General features: G+C 40.1%; 1 protein-coding gene across 1 annotated transcript in view; it reads left to right on the forward strand.

Moving 5' to 3' along the window:
* Ccdc171 (coiled-coil domain containing 171) overlaps nt 1-27,019 on the forward strand; it is a 283,728-nt gene that overhangs the window by 38,852 nt on the left and 217,857 nt on the right. The window contains exons 6-8 of the mRNA XM_051188124.1: nt 9,852-9,944; nt 12,329-12,489; nt 23,513-23,651. Coding sequence (XP_051044081.1) covers nt 9,852-9,944; nt 12,329-12,489; nt 23,513-23,651 — 393 coding nt within the window. The remainder of the gene's footprint in view (nt 1-9,851; nt 9,945-12,328; nt 12,490-23,512; nt 23,652-27,019) is intronic.

The following is a 27,019-nucleotide window of genomic DNA, read 5'->3' on the forward strand; positions in this document are numbered from 1 at the left end:
GAAGGACATTTACGTTATTTCCCCATTTTAGCTAATAGTAACTATGGTGTAATAAATATTTATGTCTAAGCTTTATGAGGGTATGTTGTCAGTTATCTTTGGTGTATTCCTAAGGATGGAGTTGCTGGACATGAGAGTTGGCTTTAATTACTGACTTGACTGGGCTAAGGGATTGTAGAACTGTGAATTGTACCTGTGTGTTTGTGGGAGCATTTGGAGGGAGGATTGGCACATGAGGTAGGGAACTAGGGAAAGGACCTGCTCTGAATGGAGTGGCACCTTAAAATGGCAGGTGCCTAGATGGGGGAAGGCACATCAGAGAGACAGCACCTGAGGCTTGACGCCCCTTTTCTGCATGTCGGTGTCTATCACTTCTGGGGCACACTGACCTCACACTCCATTTTCTTTGCCCTTTAATTATCTAATATTTTTGGTGAGTATTTTTGCTGTATGAAGGTAGTTTCTTATGTGCCTGGGCAAAAAGAAAGTGTTTATGTAGACATCTGTATATACAACACAATATATTTATAAATGTGATACCATTATGTGGCTTTGTCAGTATAACATGGATCAGTGGCTTCTTAGGTTAATGAAACAAACTCCCTGTCCAATTTTACATATGTGGTGCTAGATACTGTGGGACCAAGGGAAAAGTGAACTGGATAAAAGAATATCTGTGGCTTTTGTAAAGCTCTTTATAATAAAGGGAGTTTATTATCATGGGAAATAAGTCTTAACGCAATAAAAAAGAGAGAGAAGAGAAGATGCGGAACTAATTCTGAGCACAGAAGAGTCTGTTGAAGGTTGCAGTGGAGAGAGACTGTCTGAAAATACATGCTGCATTGCTTCTGTCTGTCATGTCCTGTTGAGTAGCACAGAGGCAGGGGAAGTAGCCTTCGTAATTAAATGCCTGCTCCCATTGAAGGGAAAGGCAAGACAAACACACTTCAGTTTTCTTAAGGCCTCCTATGAAGGTGGCCTGCTAAGTCCATCTCTTTAAAGCCTTCATGCATTTTTTTTTAAAAACAGACTTAATTCACTTTATTTTTCTTGTATAAAACCCCTTATGTGGTGGCCAGAGCTGGGGCCTGGGTCCTCTGAACAGAGACTCAGGTAGGGGCTTTCACAAGATGGTCAATGAATTCCTGATAAGGAGATTTGGTGAACACAGTCTCTTTCCAGAGGTCAGGGGTCAGGTAGCTGTAGGTCTTAGAGATGGCATCAAAGGTGGCCTTGGCAGCCCCTGGCTGATGTGTAACAGTTATCAATACCGGCCATCATCAGTAGCTTCTTGGGCACAGGAGCAGAGACGATGCCAGTGCCTCTGGGGGCAGGGATGAGACGCACCAACACAGAGCCACAGCGGCCTGTCACTTTGCATGGAACAATGTGGGGCTTGCCAATCTTGTTCCCCCAGTAGCCTCTCCTCACAGGGACAATGGGAAGCTTGGCCAAGATGATGGCCCCTCGGATAGCTGTGGCTACCTCCTTGGAGCACTTAACACCGAGACTAACATGACCATCGTAGTCCCCAATAGCAATAAAAGCATTGAGCCTGGTCTGCTGGCCAGCCCTTGTATGTTTCTGTACTGGCATGATCTTTAGAACCTCATCCTTAAGAGATGCCCCCAAGAAAAAGTCAGTAATCTCGGATTCCTTAATGGGCAAAGAGAAAAGTTAGATCTCCTCCAGGGACTTAATCTTCATGTCCTTAACCAGGTGGCCCAGCTTGGTGATAGGGACCCACTCCTTGTCTTTGGCTTTACCTCCACGAGCCCCACGGCCTCGACCACGACCGCGGCCCCTGAGACCGCTGCCGAAGCCTCTGCCGAAGCCGCCGCAGCCTCCTAATTCTGGGCCCTGGGTCCTCCGGGCCCTCCCGATGCACCGGCATCATCCGCCATTTGGTGTTTTACCAAAGTAGAAGAAGCGCCTTCATGCATTTGTATGTAGGGCGTTATTTTTAAGTGCCCATTTGTTGGCCGATTGCCAACTATAAAGTAGGTAAATGACAAAGTACTTGAATTGTATGGTCATGTTTACAAGTATTATACATTTAAACACAATACCTTATGTTCCTAATGCACTTTGAAGTTGGAAATACATGAAAATTTTCAAAATACTATTTTTTTGAAGAAAAGGTAAAGACAAAGATTTTAATTACATTTGCTCATTATTTATTTATATGTTTGTGTGTGTCCTCACATGTGTGTGTGCCGTGGTATACATGTGGAGCTGAGGACAGCTGACAGAAGTTTTTTTTAATCCTTGTATATTAGGGTCTGGGCATCAAATTTAGCTTGTCAGGCTTGGCCACAAGTATAAAGGCAGTTTTGAAAGAAGTTAAGTTAGTAATACCACACTAAGCAGAAATTGTGACCCACGAATTTTGTTTATAATATTTCCATCTTTGGTATCTGATTTCTTATTACTAATATTTAAAATAGTAGAACTTTTGTTCACTGAACTATTTATAAGGTGAGTAAACTGTTTATAAGGTGGTGTCTGTTAAGTGTTTTATTGAGTTACATTTGTGTTGGGGTGTATGTGTGTTTGTGTGTGTGTGTGACATGCAGAGGTCAGAGGACTTTTTAAAAGAGTTGCTTCTTTCCTTTTACTACATGGGCTCAAATTCAGGTTACCAAGCTTGGAGGCAAGTCCCTTTACCTGCTGACCATCTTGCCAGAGACTTAGCAAGCTGAGTGCTGATAGCCCACATTGGCTGGAGATGTAGTCTGAGGACCTGAGTTTGATCCCCAGGCCTATGGGAACATGTGCTTGTGACCTCAGCACTGGGGAAACAGAGACAGCCAGATCCCTTGGCTGTGTCTGTGGGCTCTCTGCAAACACAGATTGTTACTGGCAGAGTAACAATCCACATGAGGCAAGAAGGAAGTCCCTTTCAGTGCAACTCAGTAGTCAGCGTATTGGTTCAGATTTCTAGAATCTGACACCAGGCAGTTTATTTTAGTCATATTTAAGTACAGTACAACTTTGGAAAAAAAGTTTCCTGGTGATGTTATGACAATACATTTCAGGGTGTAGCTATACTGAAACTCCTTTGCAAAGTATGTATGACCTCTTCCATAAGAATGGCTTCTATACCTTAAGGGCCTGATGTAGTCTAGGTCATCATAGAGGTCATAAAGCTATAAAGTTCATGTGACATTTCCCTTAAGGAAATGAGAAACGATACTTAAGATAAAGGTGTAGGGAGGATGAGTTTATCTGGGCTAAACATAATAGTCTTGATTCAGGCTATTAACTATCCACTCCTGGTTTTGTAGGTTGGAAACAGGTATACATCTCATCTGTGCATGCTTAGCATTCCTGCTTTCCCCAGTGTTTATCTGTGAGCACGAGGACCTTATGCCCTTTACAGTGGTCTGGCCAGCCTAGCCCAATTGTTGGCTATCAGAGATCCTATGTTAAGGAAGAAGAGGATAGACCTGAAGAATGATGGTCAGAGTTGCAGAGGACGGAGGATAATCTTTGGTGCTATTCCTTGGGAGCCATCCACCTTATTTTTCTAAACAGAATCTCTCACTGGGACCTGTGGCTTGCCAATTCAATTAGGCAATTAGGCTGGATGGCCAACAAGTCCCAGGGAGCCTCCTGTCTCTGTCTCCCCAGTTCTTAGATAACAAGTATGCATGAAGCACAGTCACACATGGCTTTTTATGTTCTGGGACTGAAACTCAGTTTCTCATGTTTGCACAACAAGTAGTTCATTGATTAAACCATCTCTCTAGCACTTAGAGGTGTGTGTGTGTGTGTGTGTGTGTGTGTGTGTGTGTGTGTGTACTGTAGCACACATATGGAGGTTAGAGGACAACTTTTTGGGGTCAGTTCTCTCCTTCCAACATGTGATTCCCAGGGACCCAATTCAGGTCATCATGTTTGGTGGCAAATTCCTTTACCTGTTAAGCCATTTCACTAGCCTGAAACCTTCCGTCCAAAGGCTCCAAGTTTAGCTGGCTGTGGTATTGCACTCTTTTGACTCTGGTACTCAGGAGGCAGAGGCAGGTGGATCTCTGTTAGTTCCAGGGTAGCCTGGTATACATAGTGAGTTCAAGGGCAGTCAGGTCTATACAGGGAGATCTTGTCTCAAACACAAAACAAAACAAAAGCTTAAAGTTTAGTGACTGTTTTTCCTCCTTTGGGCAGTTGAGGAATAACACTGTGATTAAATGTTAACAAATGTATAATAAATTATGCTTAGCCTTTAACTATAACAAAATAAAATGGATTATTGAAGAGTCATTATAGAATTAATCAGTTTTTGATGATTCAGTTCCTCAGAATCACTTTTAGAAAAAGGATTATTACCATATTGGTTATAAATAACAGGAGTTACTAGATGATAAAAATCTGGAAAAATAATTATCAGTTTCCACTTGAATGAGTTGCTGTTATTTTGCAGCAAATTGCAAATGTCTAGGACATAATCCTATATATAGTCCTATACACAATCCTATACAGATCCCTAGGGAGCAGTGGTTAAGTAAGAGGTACTTGGGTGAGATTTCCTCCCCAGTTTTCTCTCTTGCTGTTTATTTTGTGGTATTTTTATTTATATTATTCAATGCATGGAAAGTTTTTCCTGACTAATTCTTTTTAATCCATATACAGTCTCCTAAGCAACATATATTGTATTTGAGGAGAAGAAAGTATACTAGTAATAGTCTCAGTTGTCTTGTTAAGGTTTTGAGCACATTCACTGACATGTATGTTCATAACTGTCATGAAACTTTAAGAATAAGCCCATGCAAGCTATAGGAACAGATGTAGTGTGAAAAACATCTGGATGTGTCTGCTTAGTTCCACTGCTGAACTGGGTTGCAGCTCATGCCTGGTTTGTGATAAGTAACGTGCTCCCAAGGCTGAAAGGAGACAGCCTTCTAGACATTTAAAAAAATTTATTTATGTGTACTAGTGTTTTGTCTGCATGTATGTCTGTATGAGGTTGTTGGACACCCTGGAACTATAGTTATAGATAGTTGTGAGCTGCCATGTGGGTGCTGGGAATTGAACCCAATTTTTCTGTAAAGAACAGCCACTGCTCTTAACTGCTGAGCTATCTCTTCAGCCCCTAGATATTGTTTTATTTGAAGGTTGAAAACTCACATTCCTAAGGTTATCTGATTGTGTTTAATATGACTTAGTGAGATACAAATCAGATAAAAAAGAACTATATTTATCCATAGAATTTACTAAACAAAATCTCTCAGCAGGTATATTGTCATAAAGGACATGTCAATCATCACATAAATAGCAGGATACATATTATACAAAGAACTATATACTTGGTCTGGCAAGTTGACTCAGCCAGTAAAGGCATGTATTGCTAAGCCTGGTGATGTGAATTAGGTTCCCAGAGTTCACATGCTGGAAGGGAAGAACCGACTCCTGCAAGTTGTCTTCTGACCTCTACATGTACATATTACCCCAATAAATAAGGGAAGAAATGAAAAAATAATCATATGTTTTGATTTTATGTGATATGTAGAAGCCAGTTTTCAGTGTTAGTAAACATATAGTATAATATTTTATTACTGGCCAAGTTATATATTGATAACTAACTTATATGTAGTTAAGTTTAAGAATTCAGGTTGAATTTGAACTTTAATAACAATCATGTTACACTTTCTGCCAGTAATTTTGTGATTATGTCAGAATACAATATGAATGACATATTTAATGACTTATACTACCATTCTTTAGTATTACAGTATATGCGTGTGTGTGTGTGTGTATGTATGTGTGTGTGTATATATGTGTAAATGTGTGTGAGAGAATTGCAGGTTGATGTTACTGTAGCACCCTCTGCTGGATGTAAGAGTTAATTCACCAGACTGGAAGATTTAAAAAAAAAAAAATTAGGAGGGCATTTATTTAGTTATGCCAATCAAAAAATCCCATTATTGAGAAGTGTTGGTTTAAAAATTTGATAATTTTTTATTGCTTTGCTGATTTGTTAATAGCTGTAGCATGTTAATTTGTTTTCTTTTGGACATTCCATTTCAAAACGGAAGGTGTGTAAACAAGGGTGTATCTCCAGCTTACTACTTTGGCCTATTGCACTTTGTTCTGCTCTGGAGACTAGAACTTCTTCCTGCTGTGTTTGAGTGGGAATAGATCACTAATTAGTTACTGAATTATACAGATAAGAAATAAAAAATATTTTGTTGATTCTTCTATCATCATTGTGGAATGTTTTGTATTTTAGTAAGTATGAGCCTGAGGAAATGGCTCAGTTGGTAAAGTGCTTACTTTGCACTTGATCCCAGTCCTGGGATGGATCAGTCAGATCCCCCAGGCTCCCTGGCTGCCCAGGTTAGTCTCTTAGTGAGTTCCAAGCTCCCAGGAGGCCCTGTCTCCTACCTCCCTCTAAAAACCCCAACTCAAACCAGACCGAAACCACAGGTGGTGTTTGAGATTTAATACCCAAAGCTGCTTTGGTGTCCTCATACATGTGCATACATGTATTTGTGCATGCACCCCCCTCCCTGAAAAAAATACAGGACCAACATTTTGATAAGTAAACTTACTCATAGACTTTTTGGCAACTGAGAAAAAGGCTTAGACATTGTTAGACTGATTTAATTTCTTTGTATTCTATTAGTTTTTAAAGTCTTATTCCCAATACCCATGGATTATTTTTTTGTGACTGGCTAGCCTAATGATCTACATATTCAGAAATGAACATACTGTGTTCTGACAAAGTCAGCTTTGTCTTGTGAGGTTTACATAATTTTGAAGAAGGTTTATTTATGTATTTATGTATATGGATGTTTTGTCTGCATGTAAATTTGCATATCAGAAGAGGGCATCAGATCACATGGAACTCCTGATATACAGTTGTGAGCTGCAATGTGGGTGTTGGGAGTTGAACTCAGGACTTCTAGAAAAGCAGCCAGTACTCTTAACTCCTGAGCCCCCACGTAAATTTTTTATTAGCATAGGTTTCCCCAAATTATTGTTTATTACAGTCTGCACTATGCATAAAAATTTCTCTGCTATACTATGCACTGTGATTCATACTCTTAACTTCTGGAGTCCATTGTTATGAGAATGTAAAGTCATAATTTAAAAGGGACTGTTTTTTAGCAATAGGAAACAGAAGTTGGGTCATTGTTATGCCTTTTCATTATTTTAGTTCTATTTAGGTGTATGCATGTATGTGTGTGTGTTATCATGGGGATGGAAAGATGACTCAGCAGTTAAGAGCACTTGTTGGTGCAAAGTACTGATCTGTAACTCCAGTTCCGGGGATCTGATGCTCTCTTCTGACCTCAGTAGGCAACAGGCATACATACATACAAAACACTCAGACACATAAAACAAATCTAAAAATCTATAAAAAGTACTATATAGAGCCGGGAGGTAGTTATGCACACCTTTAATCCCAGCACTTGGGAGGCAGAGGCAGGTGGATCTCTATGAGTTTGAGGCCAGCCTGGTTTACAGAGTGAGTTCCAGGACAGCCAGGACTACACAGAGAAACCCTGTCTCAGAAAACCAAAAATAAAAGTATTATATGGAAAATTTTAAGCATACACGAAAGCAGAAAGAATACTGTAATGACCACTCTTGTGTGCCTGTCTCTTGTCATTAGTTATCTTCAGCAATGGTCAGTATTCATGGCAGCTTAAATATATTTAAATACAATTGAAATATAATTTTACTCATGAATACTCTGGTTTATATTTCAAAGAGACAGAAAGTTTAAGCTATCACTGTTATCTATTTTTAAAAGTAATAATAAGAGCTGGGGATATGCCTCAGTGGTTAAGAACACTTGCTCTTGAACAGGGCTTAGGTTTAATTCCTAGGACCCACATGGTGGTTTATAATGGTCCATACCTCCAGTTCCAAGGGACCCAATGCCTTCTGACCTCTGAGGGCACCAGATATACATTTGGTCCACTTATAGACATGTAGGCAAAACATTCATGCACAGAAAGTAAATTATTCTTTAGTATTATCAAGTATTCAAATTTTATCATCTCCCATTTTTAATGCTTTGTTTGAATCTTCACGTTTGACTATTAATAGTTACTAGTTTCATTTTTGAATGGAATACTTATTTTTCAAGCAAATAGTAGAGGATATAAATGTCAAAATTTTACCTCTAAGAAGACTATGTTATGTGGGCTGTGGTGGCAAATGCCTTTAATTCCAGCACTCGAGAGGTAGAGAGACAGTTAGATCTCTGTGAGTTTGAGGCCAGCCTGGTGTACAGAGTGAGTTCTAGGACAGCTAGGGCTACATAGTGAATCCTGTCTGGAAAAACCAAACCAAACCAAACCAGACCAAACCAAACCAAACCAAAGACTAAGTTAGCTGTGTATAATGGTATATACCTTTAATCCCAGCTCTAGGGAGGCAGAGGCAGGTGGATCTCTGAGTTTGAAGTCAGCCTGGTTTACAGAGTAGTTCTAGGACAGCTAGGCTACACAGAAAAACCATGATTTATAAAACCAATTAGAGAAAGAGAGAGGCAGAGAGAGAGAGAGAGAGAGAGAGGCAGAGAGAGAGAGAGAAAGAGAAAGAGAGAGAATTATTGTTTTAGTTACAGTTTCTGTTCCTGTGAAGAGACACCATGACCAAAACATTTAATTGGGGCTAGCTTACAGTTAAGAGGGTTAGTCCATAGTCCATTATTGCCACAGCAGGAAGGATGGTGTCATGCACGTGGACATGGTGCTGGAGAAGGAGCTGAGGTTCTACATCTTGATCCATACGCAGCAGAAAGACACTGAGACACACTGGCTGGACTTGAGCATCTCAGACCTCAAAGCCCACCCTCAGTGACATACTTCTTCTAACAAAGCTACACCTACTTCAACAAGGTTACACCTCCCAATAAAAATCACTCTCTGTGAGCCTATGGGGCCATTTTCATTCAAACTTACCACAGTTAGACAAAGTATTACTTGTCATTTTTGGATTTCAACCATCTTTAGTTTTTAAATTTGGAATTAGTGCTTCCAGCCTCTGGGAACTATTTGCTAATGTAATAATGTGTTAAGAAATATTAATGGGGGATTAGAGAGGTGGCCCAGCAGTTATGAGCATTTGCTGTCCTTGTAGAGGACCTGAGCTTGATTTCTTGCACTAATGTTGGATGCCTCACAATTGCCGATAACTAAAGCTCTAAAGGGATCCAGGCCTTTTGCCACCATAGGCACTGTATTCACATGCACCTAGGTCCCTTCCTACACCCAATTTAAAGTAATAAAAGCAAATCTTAAATGAATATTGGAAGGACTGGGCATGGTAGACATGCATTTAATTCCAGCACTTGGGATGCTGGGGCAGGCACATGTATGTGAGTTCCAGTCCAGCTATAGCTACACTGTGAGACTGTCTCAAGAAAAAAAAATATTGACAAGGTTGTAGAATCCAAATAAAGCAAGTCTCACAGTGTACAAAATTGCCTTGCAAATTGTGTGCTTGTGCAATGCAGAACGGTGAAATCCCTAAGCAGAATGACTTCTTGGTATGAAGGTACTGAGAGTGTGTCTAGAAAGGACCATGAAACATAGGGACCATGTAAAGCCTATACTCTGTAACAGCTGTCATGGACATGTGTGCCAGAAGCCAGTTACTTCCTAATTAAGCTATATCTCAGTAAGATTAGAAAATTCACACTCCCCACCTGCGATGTATGAGACATGGGTCTATGGTATGATGGGATACACCTGTAATAGGACTTGGGAAGCTAAGGCATGGGTTCAAAGCCATCCTGGCTACCTAGCCTAAGTCATCTAAAGTCACAATTCTGTGATCAGTGTTCTCTGTGTCCTTCTAATGCCAATGTTTATGTGTTTAAACTTGTTTTTTAGGCAACTACTCTAAGAGTGAGGAAGTTAGAAGAGAACATTGAAGCAGAAAGAGCAGCACATTTAGAATCAAAATTTAACTCTGAAATTATTCAGGTAAGTTGCAAACATTTTTTGCCATGAATCTTCTCAGGTAGTAACTGCTAAGAAATTAAGGTGTGTGTTGAGAATGGTTACCCAATTAGGGTAAGGATACAATTTCGGATACTCGATTAGGGGAGATGTTGGCACTGGGTAGCCTCAGGTCAGGGTTTCACCACTGTCTGCTCTTAAGTCTTGTCTCATCTGTGGGTACATTTGTACTGCAATGGAAGAGTGCAGTATGTGTGACAGAGACCCAGTGGCTCGTGTCAGTATTAGTCGGCTTTCGGTGACTATAATGGAATACCCGAGGCAGCCTAACCTAAGAACCTTAACTCTCAAGAGATAAGGTTTTATTTGGTTCATGCTTCTTAAGTCCATGATTGAGTGGCTTTACCTGTTTGGTTCTCTGATGATGCTCCTACTTCATCATGATGGGTGTACACTCACCTCTCACTTTTTTTTTTTCAATGTGGCCATTCTTTATTTGATTAAACATAGTTTCTATTCTTAAAAAAAAAAACTAATTTAAGTTAAATGACAACAATCCATGATAATACAGAAGATATGTTGAAACTGAGAGTGAAGAGAAATGTTCTTTATGTAAACTACACTATAAACCATGAAACTTAGTTCTGTCAACTGCTTCTCATAACAGTGACTGGGAATTTGACATTTCTACTACAGTAGGCAAAAAAAAAAAAAAAAAAAAAAAAAAAAAACCAAAAAAAAACATGTACAATACATTCTCCCACATGCCACATCACGCCTCTCTTTATATTTCCAAACTGAAAGCATTACAGCTCCCAGAGTGCTGAGTGAACTGAGCAAGTTCTACTCCAGGGCCATGTCAGTGTGCCTGGTAGCTGCCACACCTGCCACACCCTAGCCATCCTTCACAGAGCAAGTCTGGCTCACAACATAGACAGGTGAACACCAGCAGGTTCCTGCTTCCAAGAATGCCTCCGGAAGTCCTCCTGTCCCCGTGGGGCTAGCAAGAGAGCGTCACCCCCCCACCTAGTTCCCCATCACTTCCGCCCCTGGCTCCACCCCAATGGGCGTGGTCAGTGCCACAGAAAGAGACAAAGTGAATGTCCCACTTCAGTATGTGCAATACCCTATTCTGTGATATACCACAGAGAGTGTTACAGACTCTCCTTAAAACGGTATATAGCTATTTAAGAGTTTTGTTTATCATTGTTTTGTATATCATTGTTTTGAGAGAATGCACTTTGTGTGTTTATTCCATTGTTGGTAGACACAAGGTGTCTAATTTTAAGATGTTGATTATGCAAAATTTAAATCTGTTGAGAGATTATTAAAATCAACTCCCAGCTTTAATCCTACCTCAAGCCAGTTGTGTCGTGTAGTTATCCCCTACACTGCTTCCAGATTATATTAAGGAAATCCAAGTTATCAAGTCATATCACCATGACTATTTCAGTCAGATAGTGTTGTTCGATGTAAAGGTCCTTCATCTACAGTAAAAATATCTCCAGGGGTAGAAGTTTAAGATTTTTTAAAAATTTCAAGATTAATTTATTTGTGTGTGTGTGTGTGTGTGTGTGTGTGTGTGTGTGCTCACATATGCATGTGTGTACATGCCACAATGCACATGTGAAAGTCAGAGAAGACAACTTGTGGGAGTTGATGCTATACCTTCTGCCATGTGGGTCTTGATGACTGAACACGGTTTTTAGACTAGGTAACAAGGGCCTTTACCTGCAGAGCCAACTTGCTAGCCCATGTTTAAGCTTATGATGATATTCACATCATAATGTTTCTTTTAGTTTCAGAAATCATTTATAACATTTTATAAAAGAAATGCAAATGCATTAGAAGGCAAAGATTAAGCAGTATGGTAGACTAGATACTGTATTAATTAATGATTTTCATATCTCAGTTCTGTTTTTCTCCCATCAAATGCATTAAGAGACTAAGCTTTTGTCTATTTCCTTTTTTTTTTTGACTTTTGTGCATTAATATTTTATTTTTGAGATTGTAATTTAATTACATTTCTTCCTTCCCTTTTCTCCCTCCAAACCCACCCATATACCCCTTCCCACTCTCTGAATTTATGACCTCTATTTTCATTAACTGTTATTGTACGCATATATGCATTTGTATATACACACATACATTCCTGTGTATAATCTGTGGAGTCCAGATAATGTTGCTTGTATGTATTTTGGCACAGGCAGGTAACATTTGCTGAATTAGGCAGAGGCAGGAGGGTCTAGGGTTCGGGGCCAGCTCCATTTATTTACTTTTCAAACCCAAAACAGAAAGAAAGAAATGTTCAGATAAATGATAACCTGTTGTTGCTAAAACAGTCTATTCAATTTAAGATGGGAACACATTTCTTAGCTTTTTAAAATTGCTTTTCTGTCATCTGGCAGTTACGGATTCGAGACCTTGAGGGGGCTTTACAAGTAGAAAAAGCCAGCCAAGCAGAGGCTGTTGCTGACCTGGAAATGATCAAGAATGAATTTAAAGAAGTGGAAAGCGCATATGAGCGAGAAAAGCATAACGCACAAGAAAGCTTTACAAAACTGAATTTGTAAGTATCTTATGGTAACATTCTAAATTTGTGTGAAGGGTTTATGGTTGCTGAGTTTGAATATGTAGTGCTTTATGTAATAATATAAAGCTGCTATTAATGTCTGCGGTAGACTGGAGAGCAAAGGTCTTCGTAAGACCGACATGGGTGCCCTTGTAGGCAAATATGGGGATGCTCTCTTGTTATGAAGTGTTCTGAACAGTTCCAGAAACATATTTATACACTAGAAAGTAAATATATCAGTGTACTTGTCTTTCTAAAATTAATATAGCCATGTCTTAGATACCTTAATTTATAAGCTACAAGGGGAGATAATGCTTAGGATGGTTTTGAATTGTAGAAATAATAGTAGTAGCAGTAATTACAACTAGTGGGAAGTGTGCATTATGGTTCCCTATGTATATGGCCATCAAATAACCCTATGAGATGTTAAATTTTATTTATCCTGTTTTTTTCTGTGTGTGTGATATGAGTATGCATGCGTTTGTGTCTGTGCCTGTGCGTTTGTAAGATGGAGGTTGAAGTAGAATGTCTTCCTCAGTTGCTGTCTATATTATCATCACTGTTATTACTGTTGGAGGCTGAGTCTCACTGAACCTACGGCTCTCCAATTCAGCTGGACTGGTTGGTCAGCCAGCTCCAGAGATCCACCTGTCTCTATTCCCTGAGAGCTGGAGTTAAAGATCTCAATTCAGATCTTCATGCTTGTATGTCAGGCACATTACTGACTGAGCTTTCTCCTTGTCTTAGGGTTTGTATTGCTGTGGAGAGACACCATGGCCACAGCAACTTTTATAAAGTAACACTTAATTGGGATTGGTTTACAGTTTCAGAGCTTTAGTCCATTATCATTATGGTGTGACATGCTGGCTTGCAGGCAGATACGGTGCTGGAGAGGAGTTCTACACACTGATCTGCAGGCAGTAGAAGGAGGGGCAGTCACACTGGGCCTGGAACTCAATTTGTAGACCAGGCTGGCCTTGAACTCAGATATCTGCCTGTCTCTGCCTCCCAAGTGCTGGGATTAAAGGCAGGTATCACTATTGTCTGGCTTTCTGCTACCTTTTAATACTTATTTTTAGACATGAAAATATAATTCTAATAAGAGTAAGGGCTCATAGTTCACAAGTGGTGTCAGCTTCTGACTCCTGCTCATTTCAACCTTTCCTAGTTCAAAAAGCCATTAATCTTGAAGAGTCTATGAAATACTGTAAAAAAAGGAAGATTTTAATGTTTCAAAAAATTCCTCAGTAGTATATATTGAAAACTGTTGTCCGCAAAATAAGAGTTAAGCTATCCTTGTTAGCTTTTTTCTTTTTGTGTGTGTGCGCATGTGTGTGCTTGTGCATTTATTTATTTTGGCAGTGTATAGCCTATTTATCCCTGGTTGGCTTAGAACTAGCTATATAGACTGGGCTGGTTGCGAACTTACAGAAATCTGCCTGTCTTTGCCTCTCACTTGCTAGGATTAAAAGTTCATGCCGCCCGGTGGTGGTGCATGCCTTTAATCCCAGTACTGAGGAGGCAGAGGCAGGCAGATCTCTGTGAGAGGCCAGCCTGGTTGACAAAGCTACACAGAGAAACCCTGTCTCAAAAAATTAAAAAAAAAAAGTTCATGTTATCAACCCAATTTCCTATTCTATTTTTGTGCTGAGATAGAGTCCTGTGTAGGTGCACAGACTGGTCGTGAACTTTTTATGTAGTCTAGGTAGCCCTCAACTTGGAATGCTTCTGCTTCAGCTTTCCTCATCAGCTGGAATTACAGCTGTGTTCCACTATTGTTTAGCTTAAGAGGTACTTCTTAGCCAAGGTGTCTTCTTTCCTTGTCAAAGAGTTTATTTATTAGTGTTTGTGGGGGTATGTTTGTAGAGGTCAAAAGAAAACTTTGGGGAGCTAGTATTCTTTCACCTTTATGTGGCTTCAGGGTTTCTAACTCAGATGTAGGCTCGTGTGGCAAGACCTTTACTTGCTGAGCTGTCTCATTGGCCCTTAACTGAATTTCCTTGCATCCTCTAGGATCACATTCTATATATGTCTCAGGACATAGTTTCCATTTATTTTCTCTTAATCATTGCTTGAGTCTGCACATTTAGTATGTTTGAATCCTTTCAACTATTCAAATATATGTTCAAATATTAAGCAGCATAGAAATATATATGAAGAGCTTTTATGAAAGTCTTGCTTTTATGTAAACCTGTAGGAAGGCAGATTGGGTTCTCCGTGGTTAAACAATTTTGAAAAATGAGCTAATAAGCATGTTTGGTGAACTAGTATGTTCCTTGCCCTGGCCAAATCAAAGTAGAAGGTAGACAGTTCTCTTTCATGGACACAGGGTGTCTTCATAGGTGGGCTGGGGATTTTTACATGCTTGCTATAAGGATCTCTACCTCTGTCAGTCTGTATGTAGTTGGACTGCCAAGGAAATTCTTTCCTGAAGTTTTGTTTTGCTGTTATTTCTCTTTTGGAGCTTGACAGTTTTGCTGAAGTCCTTTAGTTCTTTTGTATAATGATCCTGTTACAGTTTGGGTAGGAAATATCTCCAAAAGGGCTAATGGCTGCAGCCTAGTCCCTCGCTGGTTCATGAGGGCTCTGAACTAATTAAAGGGTTAATGTGTTGATGGACTTATAATTCCACATTATTGTCGGGAAGTAAGTGTCTTTGAAGAGTATAACGCGTCTCCAGTATTTCTCTGTTCGCTCTGCCTCCTGGCTGCCCTGCTGTTTGTAGCTTTGTTCCACTACATTCTCTTTGCCATGACATTCCATCTTACTCTGGGCCTTTTGCACATGCTATGGCTTACTTGTGGAAGTCAGAAAACAGCTTAAAGGAGTTGTTTTCTCCCAGGAATTGGAGCTGAGACTTTGAAGCAGGCGCTTTTACCCACTGAGTCACCTTGCTAGCTCCTTTCCTGCTTTTAAAGTTATTTTGTCATCTTTTTTGTTACAGCCCCTTAGCTATTTTTATATAACTGTATTTTAACAGTATAAGTTAATAATAACAGCAGTAGTACTGATAACAATAATTAAAGCCCTGCTGCTCATTGGTAATTCCTGCAGATCTTTTCTCCTATCCCATAATTTCTTTCCTTGTGTGTAATGTGAAAGCTGTTTCTGTTTCTGTGTGCTATGAGAATGATGTTGCTTGACGGATGAGAGTGTGTAAGTTAATGAGTACTGACTGTACACCTGGCAAAAACATCTTAAGCAGGGATAGATTCATTATTATTATTACTGTTCTTATTATATTTTTGATTTTCTTATGTGAGACAGGGTCTTTCTGCATAGCCCTGGCTGTACTGGAGCTCACTCTGTATACCAGGCTGGCCTTAAACTTACAGAGGTCCCCTGCTTCTGCCTCCTGAGTTCTGGGATGGAAGCTGCACACCACCAAACCAGGCAGGGATGGATTTTTCTAGCTCATACCTCAGACTGGAAAAGGCGTGGTTGTCAGGACTACTCTCGTCCATGGTGGGAGGAAAGCAAGGTTGCTGGGCCACATCTGGTTGAGCCAGTTTGGAAATGGGGCTGGGCTACCCCCTCTAAAGCTCACCTCTCAGTGACCCACTTCCTTCAGCTGGTCCTTAGCTCTCAAAATTTCTACAGACTTCTAGAACAGTGCCATCAGCTGGGGACTCAGTCTTCAAGTGCGTGAACCTATGGAGGACATTTCATATTCAAATCATAACCACCAGTTACTTCATTTTCTGCTTCTGGGTCTTTTTAAGAATCTTCCAAAATTATTTTTTTTAGCTAGCCTGCAAAATATTGATTTTTTGTTTTGTTTTTACATTGGAATAGTATTTACTTTTTACTAGGCAAAAAATCATGAGCTACATTTTAAAAAGTTTATCTATTCCTTGAAAAATTCATACACATATGCAGTGTACATTGATAATATTCTCCCTTCACTCTTTTCTCCTACTTTCCATCACATCTCCCTTCCAACTTCTTATCCTCCTCTTGTAATCGTTTACTTATTTTTTTAACCCACTGAGTCCAACAGGTGCTGCTCATATACATATGGCTGTGCAGTAATCTACTAAGGCATGGGCAACCTTCCAGTGACCACACTCCCAAAGAAAAGTGACCCTCCCTCCCTGAGTAGCCATCAGCTGCCAGTAGCTCCTCAGGTAGGGGTGGAGCCTGGGCCCTTGCCTCTCCATGCTGGCAATTTTAACTGGCTTGATCCTGTGGAGATGAGTTCATGTGTTTGACAGCCATGTCATTTCCAGAAGACAATTTTTTTTTTCTTTGTGAGACAGGGTTTCTCTGTTTAACAGTCCTAGATTTCCTGGAACTCCCTTTGTAGACCAGCTAGTCTTGAAATCACAGAGATCTGCCTGCTTCTGCCTCCCCATGTGCTGGGATTAAAGGAGGGTGCCACCACTGCCGGGCCAGAAAACAATATTTTGCAGCATTCGTCTCTGTCCTCCAGCTCTTACATTCTTTCTTTGTCTTCTTCCTTAATGTATTGAAAAATATTCACAGTTACGTATTCTTAGCTCTTTAAATGGTAATGTGTCCATGCATTAGCTACTACTCACTGCAATAAAAAGCCTTTCCGGGGCTGGTGAGATGGCTCGGAGGTTAAAAAACTTGCTGATTTTGCAGAAGTCCTGGGCTCAGTTTCCAGAACATACATATCATCTCACAGCCATCTACAATTCCAGTTCTTCTGGATTCAAGGTTATTGCACATATATGGTGCACAAACATGTATGGAAGAATTCATTTTTAAAATATAAATAGATAAATATTAGAAAATGAAGCGTTTCTGACCAAGGTTGGAAGCATCACAGATCTACAGATAGAAACATATATATTTAGAAGGCAGTTTGACACCATGACTATATAGAACAACATCAATAGGTTTTTTTTTTTTTTCTCCCCAGGGCCTATGGCTTCTGTAGCCATGGGTTTTGACCATGTTTATAATACCAGGCATGAATTTCCTCTTGTGAGGCAGGCCTAAATTCCAATCAAGAGATTGGATTATTGTGTTATAATTACCTCCATAAATGGCATTGCCCCTGTTGTACCAGTTGGCACATCTTGCTTGGGAGGTCAAAAGTGTAGCAAGCAGGGCCTAGTGGTGGATAGGACTACTGATGCCTTTTTTCCCCCAGCAGCCTACATTGTATCGTCCAACATTAGGAAACCAGCCATCAAGGAGAGTTACCTGGTCATTTCCACACCGATTTCTCTATGTCCTGCAACCACACCATGTGGCTGGTGTCTTTAGCAGTAGGGTCTTAACATCCAGTTCTGTTAAAAGCCATAGCAGTGACAGTAGCTGGGCGCCTCTGGAGCATCTTTGATCAGTAACTTGTTGGGAAGTTTCTTACTTTGCTTTCTATTGCTGTGATAAACATCATGAATAAAAGCAAATTGGGGAGGGAGGGTTTATTTGTCTTACATGCCTGGAAGTCAAGGTAGGAACTCAAGCTGAATGGGAACTTGGAGGCAAGAACCAAAATAGAAACTGGAGGATTGCTGCTTACTGCCTTGCTCTTCATGACTTGCTCACCTTGCTTTTTTATACAACTCAGGAGTACCTACCTAGGGTTGACACCATATATAATGGGTTGGGATCTCCCACATCAATCACTAAACCAGAAAATTCCCTGCAGATTTTTGCCCTTAGGCCAGTCTGATGGAGGCATTTTCTCAATTGTGGTTTTTTTTTGACCCTGGCTTGTGAAGGTGACAAAAAACTAACCAGTTCAGAAGGTGACCTGTGCCTGACACTGAGATTTTCCTTTGATATCCTTGTCTTCTGGGAGTAGCATGGCTCATTATGTGGGGTATCCTTGGTAAAACTTCCTCCAGGTCCTGTGAAGGTGGTGTCAGTTAGGAGGCCTGGGCCGTCTATGGGGCCTTTGACAGTGGAACCAGTATTTATTCTTAGTGCACGAATGGTCTTGGGAGCCCATTCCCCCATGGAGGGATACTCCCTCAGCCTAGATACACTGGGAAGGTCTAGACCCTGCCCCAAATGGTGTGACAGGCTTTGATGATCCCTCATAAAAGGCTTCACCCTCCCTAGGGGTGGGATGGGGGTTGGTTGGGGGCATAGACGACGAGAGGGAGAGGGAACTGGGGTTGGTATGTAAAATAAGATTGTTTTAAATTTAAATAAAAAATTATTAAAAAAGAAATATTTAAAAAAATTAGTTTATAAAGCAGTGGGATTTCATATGGCTTCTTCATGTGTTCTTAGTTCTGGCTAACCTACTCCTTACTCTTTTCTCCACCCCTGCCCTCATCACTGTTGGGAGCTTTACCTTCCCTCCCCTGTTCTTTTACCTTCCCTCCCCTGTTCTTTCATATAACATACGCTCTACTCTCCCCATGCTGTTACATAACTTTTTTTTTTTTTAATTGCAAGGTCATAGGGTTCCAAGTAGCTTCTTCATGCACACTTTATTTTAGTTAAGTCTCCTCTGGCCCCTCAGTTCCCTGTCCCTATCTTTCCATTATCTGATTGAACTCTTCTGCCACTAGTAATCTCCCTCTCTGCTTTAATTTCACATATATTTTACTGCATCCCCATGTATCCTCCACAACCCAGTGGCTCATTTCTAGTTTCCTAGTTTCTGTGTATGCTTCCTGTTAAACACACAAAACAGAAAATTTGCCCAGGTGAGAGTGGCACATGTCTTTAATCCCAGCACTTGGGAGGAAGGAGGAGACAGATCTCAGATCGAAGTCTACAGAGTGAGTTCCAGGACAGCCAGGGCTATACAGAGAAACCTTGTCTCAACCAGGAAAAAGAAAATTTGAAGCTAGGACTCTGATATAAGAGAGGGTATGCAGAGCCTGGGGGGCCTCACTTCGTATCATTTTTCCCCCCTGGTTTTATTCATTTACCTGCAAATTTCGTGAGTTAATTTTTCTTTACAGATGTCTTAGGGTTTCTGTTGCTGTGAAGAGACACCATGATCACGGCAATTCTTTATTTACTTATTTTTGGGAAATGTTAGCATTTAATTAATCTCCCTGGGTAGCTTCAAGCCACCAGGATACAGATACCTCCAACACCCTTTATCTTCTTTTCATCTCTTCTGAAAAATATGGCTTTCATGATGACAGGCTGCTTTTGAGAACTTTGTAGTAGCCCCATTGTACAACATCAGTGATGGGGGCAGCTCCGGTCTTGTTCTTTGCAGTATTGACCCAAATCTGCTCACTGACTAGTATCCACAATTTGTCCAGGTGACAGTGTGCAGAAACTCTGGTTTCTCTTTAACTGGTAGTTTCTCATACCAACTTTCCCAGAGTAACAAGGATGAAATTTGTTGAAGTTGATCCTGGGGTAATGCATGCCTCCAGCATTCCCGAGGCAGGGGTCATGGCTCATGTGGTCCTGGAGTTTCCAGGTTTTCCTCAGTTTGGATGGCATGGCGGTGGCAGAAAGGAAAATGACCATGACAACTCTTATAAAGGAAAACATTTCATTGAGGTGGTGACTTACAGTTCAGAGGTTTAGTCCGTTATCATTATGGCGTGAGGCATGGTGCTGTGCAGGCAGACTTGGTGCTGGCTACATCTTGATCAGAAGGCAACAGGAAGTGCCCTTTTAAGTCCTTATGAGTGATGTCATATACCTGTGAAATGTGCCCTTTATCACTTTTGGTCAACATACCATTTTTCACTCCCCAGAGTTCCAGTGAAATGCCCCATGATCCAGTCATTGCCATAGTATCGTTGATCCTTGATATCTTTGCAATAGGAAAGATCTTGTGTTGTGTCCCTGATTAACCACTCCCCCAGGATTAGAAATAGAAAGACTTTCTTCGTTTTTTTTCAAGACAGGGTTTCTTTGTGTAGCTTTGAAGCTTTGGAACCTGTCCTGGAACTAGCACATGTAGACCAGGCTGGTCTTGAACTCACAGAGATCAGCCAGCCTCTGCCTCCCAAGAGCTAGGATTAAAGGCCTGGGCCACCCCTGCCTGGCTAGAAATAGAAAGACTTCTAAAGTTGTCTTCTTCAGTGCCTGGGAATGTTCTAGAGGAATAGCTCAGGTGCATGAATACCCAAGTCTTTGAGAATGGGGATCTTGGTGACCTGGATTATTTGGATATTGTCTATAAAAAGCATCCTGCATTTTGTGCTGCATGTCACCTACTACAATCCAGTCACTGACAAGCAACACCTTAATAAATGTATCTAAGTGAAATTATCTACATAGGGAAATGGGAAAGTTGTTCTGAATAACTGTTCTATAGCCTGACTTCCTGTTTCTTTAGTTAGTCCACTAGGAATCTCTTCCTAGAGGGTGGGAATGAGGTAGTGTAAAGGGAGGGTGTCCTTTTTCCTTTTGGGAACTAAATGATTCTAGACAAACAAGCCTGAGCCTCGCTTTCAACTCCTGGCAAGGTATGTGCTTTCCTATTTGCTAACTGCTTTCTAGGCCACAGTAGGGTGTGCCAGCTGGGCCACACACCCACATGAGGCAGGGAAGTGGAGGGTTGAAGGCTACCAGTCATTTACAGGGCCTTGGGATCACATGCTTTTTAGTATGACTGCCCTAGGGATTAGCCTGGACCCTGGGTTGCAGTAGGGAATTGTTCCCATGTTGTTAGCTTTAGAACTCTGGCAGCTCTAACAAGCCAGGTCTTGTCACCCATCCACAGTAGGCCACTTAAAGAGATAAATAATAATAGTAAAGGCCAGAGAAAGGTTTTATCCAATATTGTCTCATTGGGCAGAAGGAGAAAGGGGTCTAGTAACTCTTTAAGCCACTTTTGGGTCCCCAGGGTTAGATTTAAATAGAGGGCGAAGAGTATGTATAACTGGGTAGTCATGATCAAGATGTGGTCCTTCCCATCACCATTGTCTTGATTACAGTCTTTCCTGTTGGGTAGTCTGACAAGTTGCCAGAGCCATATGAAATTGCTTTCTGAGAGATCAGTTTCTGCTTTGGCTAGATTCAGCCTTTTCCTTCTAGGGGGGGATTCTTAGAGAAATTCTGATTCCTTGGGGTTCAATACCTTAATAATCTGTAGTCAACGGAAGGGCCATAACTGAACTATGTCTTTAAACAGTTTTTAAAGGTTTATTTATTCTATTTAATGTTATATGAGTGTTTTGCATTTGTGCATGTACAACCCATGTATACCTGGTACCCACAGAAGTCAGAAGAAGACATTGAATTTCCAGGAACTGGAAATGAGCTGCCATGTAGGTGCTGGGAACTCAGCCTGGTTCTGTGCAATAGCAATGAGTAATCACCACTGAGCTGTAGACAGATGTTTCTTTGGGCCACCATCTCACAAAAAATGACATGGAGACTTATTAATTATGAAAGCTTAGCCTGTCGGTTAGGCCTGTCCCACTAGCTCTTATAGCTTAAATTAACTCATTTCTATCCATCTATGTGTTGTCACATAACTCATGGCTTTCACCTCTCCTGAATGTCTTGCTCCTCTTCGTTTGGCTGGCGACTCCTCCTTTCTTTTTCCCTGAGCTCTCTGCTCTGGGAATTCCTGCCTAATCATTTCTTGCCTAGCTGATGGCCATTCAGCTTTTTATTAAACTAGTCACAGTGATACATCTTCACTCAGTGTAGAGGAGTGTTCCACAAAATTTCCCCCTTTTTGTCCAAATAGGAAGGAGAGGTTTAATTCTACATAATAAACTATAAACAATAAGAACAGTTGTCAGGTAAGAATTACATTTACAATGTTCAGTCCATTTGTATTTGACATATTTGGAGAAAATACTCTATTTTCTATCTTATCTTGATGAATTTAAAGTTTTATATCTAAACCATTTTTTATCTTAACTTGTGTTACCACCTTAAAATGATCTTTTTAGACCTCAAGAGGCTTTCTGATGAACCCCAAATAGTGAGATTTTTAATGACATTTTTATGCATGTGTATCATTGTACTTTCCTCATATTCACAGCACAGTCCAAGAATGGAGTCGTGTGAGAATTCTGAGCGCTTGTGAGAAAAGTTCAAGAAAGCAAGACAAGAGTCTTGTGACCTCAGTTTCTTCAAAACACAGAAGATGTGTTTTGGGATGTTTTCGTGCCCCTCCCAGATGTGGGGGATGGGAGGGAGTTTACTTTAGCTGTTGTTATTCATGCGCCTCAATGAAAAAACATGTTTTTTTTGTCATATATAACTTATCCTTGTAATTGTATACTTTATTCAGGCGATTCTTCTTAAACTCTTAGATTATAAATTGCCTGATGTTCTGAATAAAGTTGGCTATTTCATGAGACTTTTGTCCACCTCATCTTTAGGTCCCACTCTCCCAGGTTCATGCCTCCAACTAGAGCAGCAAACGTCCTCAAATAGTTTCATGATGATGTTTGATTTTTTTCCTTTTCGAATTTTCCATATATCAAAACAGTTCTACTTTGTAGGGATAAAAATATTTGCTTCATTTCTGTTGTATGTTAATAACCTTACCACCAATTTTAAAATGATTTTCTTGGGGGCTCAGGAGTTGGCTCAGTCAGTAAGATCACATGAGTAGGAATCCTCATCATCCATGTAGGAAGTCAGGCATGGCTGGCCAACCAAAAACAATGAGCTTCGGGTTAGTAAGAGACCGTCTGAAGGGGAACACTTGATATTCTGCTGTTGCCCCCCTTTCTCTGTCTGCATGTACAGGCGTGTTTCTTTGCACACTCATGATCGTGCTGCATGCATACTCCCTCACAAACCTACCCCACTGACTTTTATCAGTCTTGAGGCAGCTTCTGAACTGACTGAATTGAGATGGGTAGATTTTGTGCATCAAAAATAACGGTGAGGCCCCGTCCATACTCTTTCAGTCTCTTTTGCCTATTACCTTGGACACAGTACAGATACCTACTGCCAAAGGAGAAGTGTTATTATTCCCTTAAAGTCTTTCTTTAAAGAATGCATAAACCTTTTAACTTGAAAAAGGAAAAAAAATGGAATTAAAAAGCCTTTTGGCATGTGAACATGACATATAGAATATCACTTACCTATGTGAAAGAGAAGTACATTTGAAAAACCTGTTCTGACATTTTTAACTTTTCAGATTAGAAAGAGAGTATTTCTCCAAAAATAAGAAACTAAATGAAGAGATCGAAGAACAGAAGAAAGTAATTATAGATCTTTCAAAGAGACTCCAATATAATGAAAAAAGTTGCAGTGAGTTACAAGAAGAACTTGTAATGGTAAGGATAAAGATAAAAACCCTATGGCAATGACTTTATTGGGCCATATTTGATGTGTAGCAAGTTTATGCCCTACCATGTATCATGAGATAATAGTGTGAAAGTAATTTTAGTGACATTGTTAGAGAAGTTTCAAACTGGAAGTACCAATTACATCAAATATATACATAACTCTGTAACTTGGAACAGTTGGGAAAAACCAACTGAATTAATAATTCTCAATTATAGGATACTTTAAAATGTACCCAAAGGTTATTATTTTTCTTTTTATTCTAAGTGTATAGAATGATCTTTACCTAGGTGAAAAATAATCAGTATTTATAAGCAATAGATCTAATTTTATTGACTTAAATTCCTTACAATTTTATACATAAACATTACATTACATAAATATTTCATCAAATTGACTATTGTGAGTAAGCTAGCTATGGCTCAGTTTCCCCCCTAAACTATTGATATGGTTCCCACCTTTTTTTTTTTGAGCCAGGGTTTCTCTGTGTAGCTTTGGAGCCTGTCTTGGAACTAGCTGTGTAGACCAGGCTGGCCTCAAACTCACAAGAGATCTGCCTAGTTCTGCCTCCTGAGTGCTGGGATTAAAGGCATGGACCACTGCCACCTGACTTGATATGTTTTTTTGAACTGACTTTGTTGGAAGGGCACCAGCATCTCCCCGTGACATCAGAACATGCCCAGAGTCTTGTCATGTAGTCTAGGGCTCTTTATTCTGGGTTCATGTTAACTGTTCTGATGGCCTTTCCTTTCATCTGTCAGAATTCTGGTTCTTTAACACATCTCTACAGAATTTTGACTTTTACAATTATATTTTTTTACTCATGCTGATTAAAATGTTCTTTAATTTGTTGTCCATTAACAAATGCCTGTCCATTCTGTAAAGTTTGGTGGGAAGCACAGCAGGGAAGAAGATGTAGTTTGTAGTAACACTGTACTTCCTCAAGCTTTGTTTCATCATACGCATTTCCTCAGAGACTTGGCTGCATCCCTTTCTGTTATGTCCCATAGCTCTTAGAGATTCCATACAAAGGAGAATGAATATTATTTTTCTTTTCCAAGAAGGTAATAAAAGGATTATATTCAGAATCAGTGATCTCTGGGTGGTGGCGGCGCTCACCTTTAGTCCAACACCTGGGAGGCAGAAGCAGGTGGATCTCAGTGAGTTTGAGGCTACTCTGGTCTACAAAGTGAGTTCCAGGACAGCCAGGGTCAGAACTGTTACACAGGGAAACCCTGTCTTGAAACAAAACAAACAAACAAATAAAAAACAAAAGAATCAGTGGTCAAATCAATGCTTCCAAGAAGAAAGGTAATTGTGGAATTAAATTAAAACTCTTCAGCATTTAAAATTTATTTTTGAGTTTTAGTATTTTTCATGTATGAGTTTTGGTCTGAACGTATAGTTTAAGGGGCACAGAATAAGGTTTTGGATCCTCTGGAGCTAAACTGCAGACAGTTGTGGCATGGTGCTGGGAATTGAACCCAGGCCAGGACCTCTAGAACAGCAGACAGTGCTCTCAACCTCTGACTCATTTTTCTAAGTCCTCTTCAGTATTTTCAAGTGTTCCTACATTTTATATAACTCTATTCATTGTAAGATACTCAGTATGCTCAGATCCAGGGGCCAATCCTGTTTGCCATGTGGATCATTTGTTATTAGAATGTAGGGTTTGCAAAGGTAAGACCTTCCTATTTAGTGCACTCTAGAGTATATTCACTGATATGCATAACATATATGTTATAGACTGTTGTGTTTCCCCCCACAGTTTATATTTAGACTTCTGCATTCTAGGCAAGCACTTGACCACTGAGCTGTGTTGTGCGTGTCCTGGTTCTTAACTCTTAGTTCAAAGGGATGAATCCGTAGAGAAAAATACCCTAGGATGTTGGAGCTGATGGCTGGATTTGGTCTGCTTGCTTACTAGACATTGTTCTCAGGAGTTTGGAAAGTGGGTCAGAGTGTAAGAGTGCACAGTTCAGACATTATCACTGCCATAAGTTGCACCATTTCTCCTAGTCCTAGCCTAGAGCTCTAATGAGTAGATTAACTTAATTCACCACGAAGTTGATGGGTGTTTTGTGATCAGAAAATTTACTTGGTTGCAATAGATGTTTTATTTTAATTTGACTTTTACTTAGTCTAAACTAAGGTAAGTTTCAGCTTACCAGCAACTTTTTTTTGCTTGGCATTCTTTTCTATTAAACATGATTATTTTGGTAAGAGTGCTGAAAACTGTAGACTAATTGTGTCTTTAAAGCTTTATAGGTCACTAAAAGCAGTTACAGAACTAATGAGATGTTTAAAAATATTGGGTTGCAGCCTAAGCAATGTACAGTTTATGTGTCAAACTCATAATGTTTTCTGTTTCTTTCATCTCTCACATTCTTTGTGTCTTATTTTTATTGTTAAGTTGGTACACAGCGACAGGGTTCCAAAGTTATGTTCTCCATTGCTGAATTAAATACTCTAAGGAACGTGACTTCAGGGAGAAGAAAAGCTTACTTTGACTCACAGTGGAAGGCTAAAGTCCATGAAGTTGAGGGGGACACGGCAGAGTGACAAGAGGGAGCTGGTCTCATTTCATCTGTAGTCAGGAAGCAGAGTGATGACTGCCTGGGCAAGCTCACTTCCTCTGTTTTACACAATGCAGGATCCCAGCCCAGGGAATGGCACTCCATAGTGGGCCGGTCTTTAGCTCAGCCTAATCCCTGGTAGTCATATCCAGAGGCTCTTTTATCAAGGTGATAATTGAGATTTGCCATCATAATTTCATTTTGACATTTTCATACACATATATAATTCTGTCTTTTTCTTACATGTCTTATTTTATTCATCTATCTGCCTTTTTTTCCCTTTCCTATTACCTTTCTCTTTCAACTTTAATTGTTTGTTTCTGCAGTTCTGACGCTTGAAACCTTAGCCTTTTGCATGGTTGGCAAGAGCTGTACCACTGAGTTTATATCCCAGCCCTGAGGCCTTCTGTGTTTTCTGTTTTAAGTTTCCTTTTATTTATTATTACTGCTGTGTGTGTGTGATGCATATGTGGGTGTGTGTGGAGGTCAGAGAGCAGCTTTTGGAAGTTGGTTCTCTCCTTCTAGTATGGGTTCCAGGGAATTAAAATCAGAGCATCAGGCTGAAGCAGCAGGTGCTTTCACCTGAGGAACCATTGTTCTGACCCTGTTCGAAATGATTGTTATTTTCTTACCTGACTGTATTAGGAGATTTAAATATCATTTAGTGAAAAATTATTGAATGAAAATAGTATTTCCAGTAAGTATGTTTTCTCTCTCTAGTTATTAATAACTTTCTATAAAAGTTAGTATTGCTTTTCCTAAATTTTATTGTCATGTTCTTT

Source organism: Phodopus roborovskii, unplaced genomic scaffold (assembly GCF_943737965.1).
Source record: "Phodopus roborovskii unplaced genomic scaffold, PHOROB, whole genome shotgun sequence".
NCBI classification, from domain to species: Eukaryota; Metazoa; Chordata; class Mammalia; order Rodentia; family Cricetidae; genus Phodopus; species Phodopus roborovskii.